Genomic DNA, 14,558 nt, shown 5'->3' with positions numbered 1-14,558 from the left:
CTGCTCCCCTAGCAGCATCGGCTGTGGTGTAAAAAGGGAGGGCACAAGGGAAAAAAAAGATTATTTTTTTTGTGTCTTGGGAAGGCTCGGTCCTCCAAGTGGGTGAATGGGATTAGCTAAATTAGAGGTTTGGAGTGGAGAAATAGTCTTAAAGAATACAAAAAGAAAGGCTAACCAAATGTGAGATCCCTTCTTACTCTTTTTTTTTTTCATTTTGGCATCTCGTTCAGCAATGTACGCATGAGCGGGGAGGTTTGAGCCCATGGGTTAGCTCTGTGGCCCTGTTCTGAGCTGGTTCTAGAAGGAAGTGCATCCGTGCATGTGTGTACATACACATACATTCACTCCCCGAAACTGCGCCTCTGCAGTGAAACAAATCAAACCCTTGGAAATTAAGGAAAAAGCCAGAATTGAGCATTGTGACTTTTAAGTGCATACTTGCAAATTTTCCGCAGGGTCTCTGCCTCAGCCAGCGTTGTTTCATTTTGGACAGACTTCAGTTAATAGGAACTATGAATTATTTTATATTCTCATTATTCAATATGCAGATCTGTGTTTTATTTGACTGTAGCTATTCAAACCTCGTCTTAAAAGGAGCATTATGAATTTCTTCACGGGCTGTTCTGGGGGCTTATCACTACAGGATCTGGACGTGTGACGAACATTAATGCTGTTATCCTCACAACACCCTCGTGAGGTGAGCAAGTATTATTAATTCTGGGGTTTTAAGAAGAGAGCAGGGGCAGAAGTACAACAGGGTTCCAACTTTGGAGAACTTTTGAGACAGAATATTGCCTTCAGCGTACTTAGTTTTGCATTTTGTGTACCCAGAGCCAGCTCCCCTTTACTCCTGTTCCACATGCGATTTGGCTGGTGCATCAGCCGGGTCAGAGCCCGGTATTTCCTGCAGAAAATGGGTGGTTAATGGCCACGCTGCAACTCTTCCCATGAGATGGAGGAAAAGTCTGGTATCGGATGCAGTTCGTCAGGGCACATTAAGTGCAATTAACGCTACCAGCTCTCCTACCCTGAGCTCCTTTGCCTTGCATTTTCCTGCTTGTCCGATACGCCTGGTCCCTCCTGGCTTTTTTGCTTCCCCGTGGTACGGTGCCACCCCTGCTTCGGGAGCCACGCAGAGCTCCAGCAGAACCGACACCTGGCTCTGGGAAACCATCTGTCTTCACCATCCTCTGGAGCAGCGGCAGCGTTTAAAGTCTGCGGTTTTTAAGCTTGCATGTACATGTTCGCTATAACAAACCCGTGCAGCACGGTGTGTGTGAGGCCTGTCTTTAGGGGCTGGGAGAGAAGGAACCTTGGTAAAGCTAGAGCAGACGGGACTTCCAGGCGTTATGATTTGACTAAATGAAGATGGGTTTTGACTAGGAGGGCAAAAGCAGTAACTGAATCTTTAGAAGCCAAGTTTGCCTGTAACTGGTGAATCAGCCTGGTCCCAATGGCTGTGGAAACAGAAGGACCGAAACATTCCGCAAGGAGCACGGGAGACTGTCTCAAAACATCTCAGGTTCAACAGACTTGCAGGCAACTCAGAGCAGGCTCCTACAGCAGCATGGGTTAGGCAGTCCTCACCAGAAGTATTGTTACCCAGGCAATGTAGAGCATATATGTTTAAAAAAGAAATCTTAAGCACTGGCCCGACAGGGTTATCAATATGGATTTAAAAGAATCTTTTGCAAGTGGGCTTTGCAAGACCTCTCAAAAACTTTGGCTGGTGTATTTTTGGGCTCTCAAATTTTGTTTTCTGCAAAACAGAGGAGAAAAATAGGAATGTTAGAAAAAAATAGGAATGCTAGAAAAATGTTTGGGATTGTGGGTATCGTGGTAGGCCAAGGTAATCAGCCCGAGTGGCAGGATTCGCGTTCTGGAAGCAGCCTGCCTTGCTGCCTGCCTTTGGTTTGGGTCGGGTTTGCTTTGGGGGGGGAATGTTTCTTTTTTTTTTTTTTTTTCATGAAGTGAGTCTCTGAAAACCATCTCAGGATATGTAGCGTTACAAGCTCCATCGGAGGCAGATTGATAGACTGGGGATAAGGGAGAGAGTCTAAATTGCAAAATGCGTTCATTTATTCAGCCGGCTGCAGTTTCCATGTGACAGCCACATCCATATTCACACCCCTGCCTCTGCGCTGCCTGCCGCAAAGTGAGGAGCTATGTAGAAAGAGCATCGTGTTGAAGGTTTTACTGGATTATGTGTGTTTTGCTGCCCACGCTGCTTCGGGCAGCATTTGTGCCAGCACCGCGACTGCTCAGTGCTTTGCTGGCTGCCTGCATTGCGAAGGAGCAAGTCAGAACATCCTGGTGTGGAGCCCGTGTCCGCGCTCACCCAAAAAAAAAGGGATGAATTGAGGAGCCTGTGAAGCTAGGGGAGACTGGTCCTTTGATTAAATACAACAGAAATCATATCCGTTTGCTTAAAGCACAATCCTTTGTGTGAAGTCTTTTATTTTCTGTTAAAAAAACGGATTTTTGTTGATCTCGGTGGCTGTGCCACATTACACGTGCTCTTACTGCATGTCAAATGGGTATTTATCTGAGGGACCGGAGTGAATCTGTGGGATAAGCGTGGGACTTAACTGCGAATTGTCTTGTTTATGCTGGCTAAGGCCTAGATGAAATGGGATTTTAAATACATGTATCATATTTTATTGGTGCTAGACAGATGTTTAGCTGGTGTGAATGGCATTATTTCATGTACCAGCTAAAGGCCTGGCCCAGGAAAGAAGCGGAAAAATAATTAAAAACAAACAAACAGCAATTTGCTAATCTACATTTCATTTTCCCTTTAGCCACTTAGATTGTATTCAGTGTTTGAGGGCAACCAGAGGTGGTTGTAGCTGCTGTGCATTTCCCCTGTTGTGTTACTGAGAATCAATATATGGACTGGAATAAAAGCATGGAACTTACTGTTACCAACACCGAGCATCACAGTGGCACCGTGTGTCAGCATGGGATGCTATGGAACTGTTAAATACCATATCTTGGAAAGACTCTGCGGGTGTTACCACACATTTTAACATGCAATAGGAAAAAAAAAATGTATCGCTGGGCACATGCAATCGCCCATCTTCAGCTTTCAGAATCATTTTTTGAAGTGTAAATAAAAAACAGCCCGTGCAAAAGCCTGAACACCTGCAAAGTTTCAGCCGTGCTGTCCTGCACGCTGTAGTGTGCCTTGTCCACAGCCCCAGTTCAGCTGCTGATCTGATTTCCATTGCAGCCCACGATACAGCATGTTTTTCCTGTACATCCAGTGTGCGATAATGTTTTACTGTTACTTCTCTGCAGTTGGATCCCTGTATACGGCGGGGTGTGGCTAGATGCAGAAATACTTTTATTTATCTGAATGTGTATAATAGATATGTGTATAGGTTTAACACTGACAAATTGTTATATATTATACGTTTATGTAATATATACACTCGTTAGTTTGTACATACAATATAGAGTTTATTTGAGATAGAGATATATAAAAGATAGAAGAACCCAGTAATTGCCTTTAAGATCAGAGCACAAAGCATTACCTTGGATTTTACAAGGCCAGCGAGCAACAAAAGAGCAGTAATTTATGAGCTCAGCGTAAAAGAATAGCATAATTGCATTAAAAATTAATGCTAATGAACACTAAAATGGGGAAGGTGGTTATGATGAAAGTTTGTATTCATCTTCCCTGGTTTGAATGATGGCTAGTGGCTTGATTAATGGCTTAATTTCTATCAATTAGCGGGGAAAAATCTCCTACGAGACAAGGGTAAATTGAGCATTGAATTACGTATCTTGCTTTTGTGTGCTGAGAAAAAAGAGTGGCATATCTCTGATATTAGCCACGGTGACAAACGCGGTGTGCCCTGCTCCGGCTGCGCTGGCTCTCCCGGTGCGTGGTTCTGGGGTGGTGGGGGCGACCAGCCGGCTCACACACACACCCCCCCTCCCTCAGCCTGCGTCCCGTCTGCCCCGGCCGTCGTTTCTTTTGCTCCTGTTGTTAAGGGAAGGGCAATTTTAAGTGTATTCAGGCTGTTTCCTACCAGTTTATTAGCCAAGTTTGACTTTTTCCCAGAATATTTTCAAAAATGGCTCAAAATGTGAGTGAATTGGGCACTAGCATGCGTGTGAAAAGTGCAATAGTGACGGTAACCTGCATGCGGGTTAAATGCATGGCTAAAGCAGAAATCCGAGTGTTGTTAAATTCCTTAAATGTTCTTAAATTCAGAACTCAATTGCTAAAGTTTCCCGTTGTGTCTTCTGCTTGATTTTATACCAAATACTTCCATTATTTTTAAAGAAAAAGCTATTAGTGTCCAGTCATGTTTTAAAAATACTATGAATGCTAAGTTATAATTATAATGGATTAAAAGAGCAAATTGTGCTGTAGTTCTTTCTCTAGTAAGTACTGGAGTATGCGCACCACGCTACTTTAATACATTATAATTGCAGTACTAGAGTACTTACAATTAAGTTTGAAGAGTACAAATTAACAATGAAAACTTTCTGTGGCTACAGTTGCTCGTTTTGGAGTATGTTTTATTGTTCCTGTGACTTGGGCTGGAAAAAGTTCGGTCTTTGGAAATCTCAACAGCTGGGAAACAGTGTGGCCAAGTGTTGAAACGGGGCTTTGACACAGCTAAGGGGCTCTGAAGCCGTTCGCGGCGTCGAGCAGGTTCGGAGTTGTGAGAGGGAAGAGGTGGGTTTGGAACTAATCCCGAATTCCCCTCCGGCTGCCCGTGCCCCCGCAGGGATGCTCGGCCGGCAGCATCTCTGGGGCTCGGGTCCGCAGCGTTCCAGCGCCTCGGACAAAGGCAGGATGCGGCTGGTGTTGTGTGTGGCGGTGCCTCCCTCTAACGGCTGGCTGCTCGCCTCCCCGGGTGGGAAAACGGGGGGAGCTGCCCATCATCCCCGGGGACCCCCACCACCCCCAGGGCTCCCCCTGCCTCGAGCCAGGCGGGAGGAGAGGGGACGTGGGGTGAGGGGGGAGCGTTGCCTGAACACAAAAGCTCTCAGGAGCGGTTTGCGGTTCGTTTCTTGGCGGATTTGCTCTGGTTTTCTGTAAAATGATTGTACCGGGCTGGCTGGTGCAGGGGTCCCGCCTCAGGTGGCCGAGGTGGCTGGTGGAGGCACCCACGAGGTCCCCCGCGCAGCTCGGCTGGTGAGCCCAGCATCCCTCGGATGCTGGGGAAGGTGCTCGGGCTGGGGGGAAGGCTCTGCAGGTACCCACGGGCTCGTGGTCTCCTGCACAGAGAGAAGATTTGAGGAGGGGGGCAAACCCCTAAAAAACAGAGCTCCAAGTTTTGTAAAGTCTAGAAGTGACAAAAATGAAGTGAATCCCACCTATCCTGCTGGATTTTCCCTCCTCCTCCCAGTGCTTTCATTTTGTTTGATATAAATATTTCAGTGTAGTGCACTATAGAAGACAATGTGCCTCAAAGCCATGTAGGTTTTTGGTCTCTTCTGCTGCAAATTGTCTCAATTAAAACTTCATTTTTCTTTGAGTATGTGAGTTTGCGCAGCTTAAGTAAAAATAGGCAGCAATTAAAAAGCACTGGGCATGTGAAAACCCCACAGTTCTGTTGAAAAAACCCACACAGTTCTGTAATGCAGTTGTTACTGTGTCCGTACAGCTCTATGCATATGCAGCTGTATAAAAATTACACAGTATTACTGAAGCTAACCCTAAATAAAATGGGATGAAAGGGAAAATACTTCCCTCTTCAGCTGGTTTGTTTAGTCTGGTATCTGTTTGTGTTTTCTTCTTTTAATCCTCAGCTCATAAGCAAAAGAACAGAAAAAATAGCAACTTTTTTCTGTATTTCAAAGCGTGTTACTTAGAATGTGTTATATTTCTAAAGGATATTAGCCAGCTATAGCTTTTTAAATATAATTAGTAAAATATGAAGAAACATATTCTGAGGACTATTTGAGGTTTATTATGTCATTGCTTTGTTTCTTAAGTTAGATCCACTTGAAAGAAAACTCTTTAGGTAAAGGCATGGGTTGGTTTCCATGGTCAGGATTATAGATTAGCAATGAATCCAGTCAGCATGACAAATTTACACCTAAATATTATACAAGAATATTTAAAATATGTTTGTATTTCACAGGTCATTCACAAGTTATTATTAGTTATATAATGCTTCAGTTTCAATGCTTGTTAAATTCTTAGTGGGCTTCATCACCTCTTCAGAAATAAGCAAAGAAATGGGAATATTCTACACAGAGCTTGGCGGCAAGTTACTTTTTCTTTTAGCTGATTCTCTGGTGTTTCTAATTATTGTGCGTGTGAAATTTTTGGATGGCATCTAAAGGATTAATACACATTTTTATTTCTAAAGTGACATTTCAAGTTATTGCTAATACAGACTATTTCAATATGAAAACAGCAGCTATAAAAGATGTGCGTGCATGTATATATATGCTTATCTATATATGTGTGTACATGGGAAGATGTAAATAGGTGTAAATAATCCTCTATGGCTGGGGTATCTGGGGCAAAAAGCCTTAGGTTACTATAAAATTACATTGACTGAACGTTTGCCTAATAGGATCTGGTTTATGGCACGAGGCATCGCTGGGGATGCTTGCCAGGGGGGGTGCTGGGGCCTGGCTCAGCACCCCACAGCTCCCCGCAGGGAGGGCATCGCCACGGCCGGACAGAGCTGGCAACAGGAATGGCAATTGTGACTGCTGCTGGAATCACCTTTTCATAAAAAATTGCCTCAACAAGCCCTAATACAATATTTAGTTTATTTTTTTCACTGTAACACAGTAAAAAGACTTGCTGTGCAATGAGTTAGCATTGATTTTTTTTTTTGTCTGTAGCCTTTTAGCTTTCTGACTCCATTATTTTTGATTTTACTATGAAATACATATCCTTTCTACTGACATCTGACAAACAACATATGGAAGTAGTTTTATCTACCAATAATGTGTTTGTCAAAAAAATCATACGCTAATGGGTTATGCTTCCTCCAGTCCATTTTCCCCAAGTTAATGTCACTGATGTAATTCTAAACATCTAGTGATTTTTACCCCCTTAATAATTTGTCATTCCCATAGGTTTGCGTAAGATTCATGTGAGATACTGTAACAGGCTGGGAACTGACCAGAGGTTTTGTGAAATAAGAGTTGAGCAACTGATTTTCATCCACATTCACCTGCCTTTCTCTGATACCTGGTTTGATGCTGTGACTACCAGGGACCCTTCCCATTCCTTTGCTTACCCTCGGAGCAGATGTACCCAGGTGCCTGACGAATTACGATTTCCTCTCCCTAGTAGGACAATAGTATGTTTGGGTTTAGACTTCCTATGGGATCCTTAGGAATTTTTTTTTTTAAAAAGAAGACTTTAGCAGCAAGGCAATAGAACTTTTAAACACAAGCTTAAGTGTAAGCAAGTGATTTTTTTTCCTTCTACATTCAAAAGCATCAGGCTTAAAGAGGTACTTGTGTGCTTTGCCATAGTGCAATGCTTCTCCGAAGCTTTGCCGAAGCCAGAGCTTTACTGAGGCTCCCACAAACCCCTCCAGGGGCGTGCGAGGAACCCGCACAGGGACCGTCCCTGTTCCCACCTCTCTCCGACCCAGCTGCCCCGCGAGGTTTAGCTCGCTGCTCCCTGCACGTTCCCCACAGCACTGCCAACCTCGCGCTTGGCTTCAGTGGGGGGATTAAGATGTCAGTACGGGTCCCCTGTCTGGAGCAGTCGCAGTGCTGAGAGCAGTTCCCCAGCCTCAGCAGTATTTGACTTTCTGCACATTCCACATACACAGAAACAGGTAGTGTGTTCCTGATTTTTCCGTTCATCATATCCATAGAGACTAAAAAATATTCCCAAATAATTTTTAAGCAATGAGGCAGCTTCTTGTTTGCTTGAAGTTACATCTCTTCCTATCTTCTGTCTGCCTTACCTATTTTATAAATGCCTCTCTCAGCGAAAGCTGCCCGCTACTCCCTCATACCGTGCCTCGACAATTTTGGGCTGGCCCCAGTGTGTACTAGGTAAAAGCAAATGGTTTTCCGAAGTAAATAAGATGGAGATAAATTGCTTAAAATTATAAACAAAAGCATGCAGTTAGCAGAATGAATGCAAGGTTTGCTTGTCGCTGCAGTTAGTATGTGGAGGGAGGTGAGGAAGATGAGCTGAGCTGTGACTCTGAAGAAGCAGAGAATGAAACAGACGGTAAAGGAAATACTTCTGTGCCAGATGTACTGTAATGAACAAGCCGTGCTACCCAGTGCTGAGAAGAAAAGGTTTTGCGGTACAACCTGTTGGTAAAAAATGAGGTTGTTAATTTAGCGTGCACACGTCCGTTCCAGGAGTCTTTCTGAGCTGCCATTGGTTTATTTGCTCATCTGAAGCTCCACTTAATTGTCATTAGTAGACTGAGTTTTCAGTGGTTAGTCATTGCAAAAGGATGTAAGTTACATTTATTTTTTCTTGCACAAAATAGAAAATATTTTGCAGTGTAGGTGTGTATCTAGATGGATTTGGATTTAGAATTTTCTATAGAGGGAAAGAATTTGGTACTTCTGAGTTTCTGAATAATTCTGCAAGTTCCTTCCGTCTGCAAGCACTTTTCCTGAATTTAAATATACTTTGGCTTCTTTAGAACAAGAAAAATAATATTTTATATATGCATATGTATGTCTACAAATATATAATTACAATTGCTCTTCTATTTAAATTTGTGGTTTATATAATGATTAACATGCTCTTGTGTATTCATGAAATATTTGATCAAACTTCAAATACCTGAAAAGACAACACTGTTTTATCCCAGGTTGCTTTCTCATCTTTTTGGCAATCTCCTTTTTACTTTGTCACTCGAGACCACAATTCTGCGACCCTTAAGCTCACCTCCTGAGTAGCAGACTGCTCAGCCACACAGAGGCATGGGCAGACACAGTTGCGCTTTCAAGCTGACCAGAAAAAAAACCGGGCTTTGTACTGGTGGTGTTAGCAGACCGGCCTCTGAACTTCGGCTGGTGCGGATGCACCTGCTCTGACGTCAAGCCTACCACCACAGAACCTTTTGAAAACAAATCTGAGCTACAAGGGAGTTCACAGCACATCAGCCTGTGTGTGACGTCGCTGCCGTGTGCTGGGTCTGGCAGCAGTTTCGGGGATGATGTCCCGTTTTGGTGGACGGTGGCATGAGCGTGAGCTTTCACCTTACAAGTCAGCTGATTTAATCACTTAGGTTTTGACAAAAGGAGTAATGCCAGGCTGCACAAGGGGCTTGGAGGAGAGAGAAGTCAGACCATCCCTTTGGCAACTAGATCAACATAGCTGTAATATGAAACTTCACTGTCATCCATCAGTAGTTTGATTTTTAAAACGAAGTATATCTTGCATTACGAATGCTCTCAGCTTCCTACCAGTCTAATCTATCCAGAAGATTTTCTGACTGAGCACTGAAAGAACTTGCAAAACCTACCTGACAGCACCTCCGTTACGTGTTCAGCATAGTTCATACCACGGTTGGCAGGAGCTGCTGTTCTTCCCCGTAACATCAGTGGGAGCTTTATTCGCTTCACCAAAATAAAATCTCAGCCTGGGATTCAAAAATATCATGTGAAATCTATGTGCGCTGTAAGACCTCAGAGTATAGTAGAGAAGCAGTTTTGCTCATTTGATTAAACAGCTGCAATTTTGTCACCTGAGAATTGTATGAGCACACAATATTTACTGTGTATGTTAAGACTATTTTATTACCAGACTCTAAGATATTTGTTTGTGAAATTCACCTGAAGATGTAACCTCTCATGCCACAGTAAGCACTTAGCTTGTCATGAGAACACAGCTGATGGCACATCTCTTGGGACATCTGCAGCTGAAGCCAAATTTGCCTCCATACCAGCAGCAGTAGTTCTGTAGTATGCTGCTACATACAGATGGTACTCCACTGAGTTGTCTGCACTGACCTCAAATCCTGAACTTCTCCAGGAAATCCTCATGCCATAAATCTAGCAGTTATCCTGCGAGGACATCTCTAGCAAATTCTTACGTTAGTATCTTGAAGGATGTATGTTGAACAATAATGGCCAGCTCACTGTTTTTATTTTTACTAAAGGAGAAAGTTTTTCTTTGTAACAGAGTGGTTTAGGCTGCATTACATGTTGGGTTTGGGTTTTTTTTTCTAGTATGTACTGTTGTAAAATATATTCAAGGCATTGCTTAGATGCGGCATTTATCATAGGCTTACACTAATGTATACTGACATTACACCTTCTCTTTGTAGACCAAGCCACCCTAGTAGAGCAAGTGAAACGAGTAAAAGAAATTGAAGCTATTGAAAGTGACTCCTTTGTTCCACAGACATTCAGATCAAGTAAAGAAGTCAAAAAGGTAAGTTTTCAATATCCTTTCTTGGTGCATAATCCTTTCAAAGTCAGGTGGAAGCTGCACTATTAATACAGTTCCCATTGACGAAAGAGCATCAGTGTTGACAATCTTAAATCCCACCGACTCTCCTATGTTCTTGGTGTAGTGTTCAAAGAGTAATACATTTAAATGTGTTAGAATTTCAATGAAATCAGCTGGTTTGACAGTATATTCTATCTATGCTGATCAACTCCAATTTTGTAAAAAATATTTTTAATTATATAAACCCATGAAGATTCTTTTTAGGAAAAGCAGAAGAATTAAAATCCAAAAGTAGTCATTTACATGGTAATTAAAGGTAGCGATCAGTATATTGAATAAAGCTTAACTGAAGCCAGACTTTAAGACCATATTTACTCCCTGAAACGAAACGGCGTTCTTTTCAGACAGTTTTACAAAAAACTAACAGGAGACATCCAGGTTTCAGAATTCTACCTGCATTTTGGCTGCCAAGTCTCCTAGGGAACTCAGATGCTTTTGTCTTTGGAAGTATGCAAACAAAGGCTTTGTTCAGTTTTTCCATGTGACGGTGAGGTGTTTTGAATTAGCATTGTTTGTTTCCCCAGGAACATGCATTTTCTTGCCTTTTCAGAAGTCTTTGAGAAACGCATGCAGCTGCTTCAGAAAGCAATCCAAAAACGCAAAGCTACAGTTCTGCAAGCTCTCTCATTGCCTTTGGCAATACCTTTTTTATTTTTTTTCCACTTCATGAGTTCAGTCTGGACCTTAGTCCATGTCCAGTGTGTCCTGCTAAGCACGCTGAGAAGTATTTGCATGAGGATCCTTTCCTAGGCACATGTTGCAGTGGGAAGAAAGAGTGCTTGGTTAAGGTAGTGCCACCTTTGGGAGTTTGAGGATAAAACAAACACTCAGATGTGTTTCTTTCTTTGCAGTCAATAGAGCCTACTGAACTGCAATACGAACCTGTAACTATCGACATCGGAACTGTTGAGGCATCTGCTCCTGAAAAAGAACCACCGCCTGCCAATATTCCTACTGCTATCAAATATCAAGATGATAATTCTCTAGCACATCCAAACGTAAGCGCGCTGATATTTACTTTATCTTTAGAACAAGGCAGCCTATTGAATGAGAGCAGCTTCACGTGACCCAACAAACATTTGGCTGTGCTGCTCATCAGACCCTGCAGGCTGAAGACAGTTAGCTAACGGGCCGCTCCGCGGGCTCAGAAAGAATCACACTCCCTGCATCAGCCCACAGAGAATAATTACAAAAGAAGTAGTTCACCAGTGATGTGGTTTTAGAGTTACAAACAAATTTTATAATGAATTAGCATACTAATTTACTGGAGGGGAATTTAAGATCCTGTTCATGTAAAAATTCCCGTTCAATAAAAATTCAGGAAAAATTGCTTTTGGTTTCTGTAGTAAGACATGCCCACCTTGCCAAATTGTAAAGCTTTAAATACCTGACAAACTTAAGATAATTTTAAATCATCATGGCTAAACGTACACAAATTCCTCTGTGAGCACTTGTAATTGGAAATAGGAGTGCTTACAGTAGAGGTTTTTTAAGAATTAGCAAATTAGAAATTATTTGCAGTAAATAAACTAATGTGAATTCTGTATGACAAACATGGCTAACAAAGGCCAGGACCTGTACAGTATGAGGCATTTGCCGTTTCAGGAGGAGGCTGAAATTGGAATGTCTTGGTTTTCCAGTTATTAAAAGTCTCCACCTTTACTAATGTATTTTTATCACCTTTGTATTTTAACACCCCTGTGCAGCTAGGCTTTTTCTTTGGGTGCTGAAATAGTCAACATATATTTCAACAGATTATAAGAAATGAAGTTAATGAGTTGTGCCTACTCTTCTTCCTCTCCCACTTGTCTCTCAGCTGTTTATCGAGAAGGCAGAAGCAGAAGAGAAGTGGTTTCAGAGGCTGATTGCTCTTCGCCAGGAAAGGCTGATGGGCAGCCCAGTGGCCTGAGCGAACTGCTGCGACCATCAGATACCAGTTCTCCACGAATGCTAAGAAATCCTACCATGAAATTGTTTTATTTTTCTCTTTTGAGGGGATTTTAATACTCCATATGAATTGTACAGAGAATAAATATTTCATCTGAATAAACAAGAATGTTCTATCCTCCGTTTTTCTCCTGAGCTCATTGCTGGGTGACTTGTATCGCTGCGCTGCTGTAGATGAGGAGGCTATCACAGCAGTGTAATTTCCCCTTTTTTCCTTTTCCTCTTGGGGCACAAAAAGGCTGACAGCCCAAGGAGATGTAATTTTATACCTCCCAATCAAAAAAATATGTATAACCATGTAGCAGTTTAAAGATAAATGAAAAAACAAGACTGCCAGAGTTCAGATTTACCAGTGCTCAGACGGTAGGAGTACGAGCGACACCACCCTGGGCCACTACATCTTCTGCAGCCAGAGGAGGATTCAGGGCAGGCGGTATCACTGTTATCTCTTCCTTCCGTTCTGTGCTGCGGTGGCAGCTTTTGAATCCCAAACATCTGTGGATGGTCTCCTTGCTGAGGGGCTTTGGGGCTTTTCTCACTTGACGTGTTTGCCTGCCGGCCCCAGCCTTAGCCTGGTTCCCCACTTCTGGTGGGCTTCAGTGGAAAACAATGTTTTACATTTCCTTGAACATCTACCCACTACGGTTAGCAGCCAGGAGTAGATATAAGGAAATAGTATGTTACCCTTTTAAACAAAATTGTAATGTTTTCAGCAGGTTTCAAGAAATACCCTTTTCTGAGCAATTTTAAGCACATTAAAATGTTCGATAATCTGTAAAAGACAGCTTTCTATGAACTTTTAATGGGAAATAATGTAAATATTATTGTGTGTAATGGTACCTTTTCGAACAAGACTAATGGGCTACCTATTTCTGTATAGAACAACTGTTTTCAGTCTATGAAGCTTCTGTTTGTCTAGGTGTGACTTTAAAATAATGAAAGATTAGTACTGTTTGAACATACTAAATTTAGCCTGAGTAGACTTACAAAAAAAAAAAAATCTGTCCATCATCCAACCAAATGCCGGAGATCAACTGAATGAACTACAAAAGTACTTATTCTGGGGTATCTAGCAAGGCTGTGAGAAAACGATTACATCAGCAGAAGATTAAACAGAGCCCCCCCCACCTCTGGACATACCTCATTGGAACTTACCTGCATCAGCTTTACCATGTGAGTGAAGAAATTCATAAGGCTTTTTTTTAGTGTTATTTTTCCTGGTTCTCAGATCTGTGGTGGAAAAAAAAATGGAGGATGATTTGGAACCGTGCTTTGGTTGTCTTACGTTTTTTAGATCGCTGCTATAAAAGGAAAATGTATTAAATTTGCATTCTAACACATTTTTACTTTTTCTTTATGAACAGTGTTAGTTTTACTTGGTCCTGCATTAAAATTACTATCTGTGTTTCAAGACTACCTTGTCTGCAATGGAGTGGGAAAAAAAATTGTTTCCCTTGTTTCATTTCAGCATTTTCAAATGGTAAATATTTGTCATTGTTCTGTTTTCTAATCTCCATCTGTGTTTCTTTCATTGTAAATAAAAACTATTTGATCTCCATGTAAGGTACAGGTGTAAATTCCTCTTCTCGCACATTATGTTGGATAATTTTGGTATTTTTATTGGATGCAGAGTGGTTCCTTTTAGATAATTCAAAACCCTATTGGATAGTAAAAAGTGCTACAAACTGGTCTGTTATAAGTAAGTAAGACTTGGTGGTAATAATAGGGTGTGTCTACTTTTGTTTATCAGTTAACAATAAAATTTGTCCAGCAAGTCCGTGCTAGAGAAGCAGGATCTGGAAAGAAAATGGAAACAGCATTTAGGTAATCTGAACTGAATAGAAATATGTAATGAAACGTGCCAAACATAATTTGAAACATGAAGCAAATAATTATAAAGTTTATTTTTATAGTTTCTATTGCAGATTAGTGATCAGAATAACCAAGAAATAATTACTCAGAACTATGTAGTTTTCTGGAAATATCTGACTTGTTTATTGCCCGGGTGTCTGTTTGGAGACAGGTCATGTAAGAGGAGGGTTTTCTGGTGTCGGCCCTATATTCTGTCACCCTGTCTCAGTTCCTACTTGGAACATTCATTATGAAGGCATTGTCAGGATGGAGTCTTTACCTAGATGCCATCTGTTACAAATCAGACAATGTACTGTCCTTGTTGTTACAA

At 41.8% G+C, this 14,558-nt stretch overlaps 1 protein-coding gene across 1 annotated transcript in view; it reads left to right on the top strand.

The window, feature by feature from the left end:
• RSRC1 (arginine and serine rich coiled-coil 1) overlaps nt 1–12,497 on the top strand; it is a 167,741-nt gene extending 155,244 nt beyond the window's left edge. The window contains exons 8-10 of the mRNA XM_055723632.1: nt 10,245–10,351; nt 11,281–11,427; nt 12,246–12,497. Of these exons, the coding sequence (XP_055579607.1) occupies nt 10,245–10,351; nt 11,281–11,427; nt 12,246–12,338 (347 nt within the window). The 3' untranslated portion in view covers nt 12,339–12,497. The remainder of the gene's footprint in view (nt 1–10,244; nt 10,352–11,280; nt 11,428–12,245) is intronic.
• Nucleotides 12,498–14,558: the final 2,061 nt, after the last annotated feature.

Source organism: Falco cherrug, chromosome 11 (genome assembly GCF_023634085.1).
Source record: "Falco cherrug isolate bFalChe1 chromosome 11, bFalChe1.pri, whole genome shotgun sequence".
NCBI classification, from domain to species: domain Eukaryota; kingdom Metazoa; phylum Chordata; class Aves; order Falconiformes; family Falconidae; genus Falco; species Falco cherrug.
This window is presented reverse-complemented; position numbering and strand designations above follow the sequence as displayed.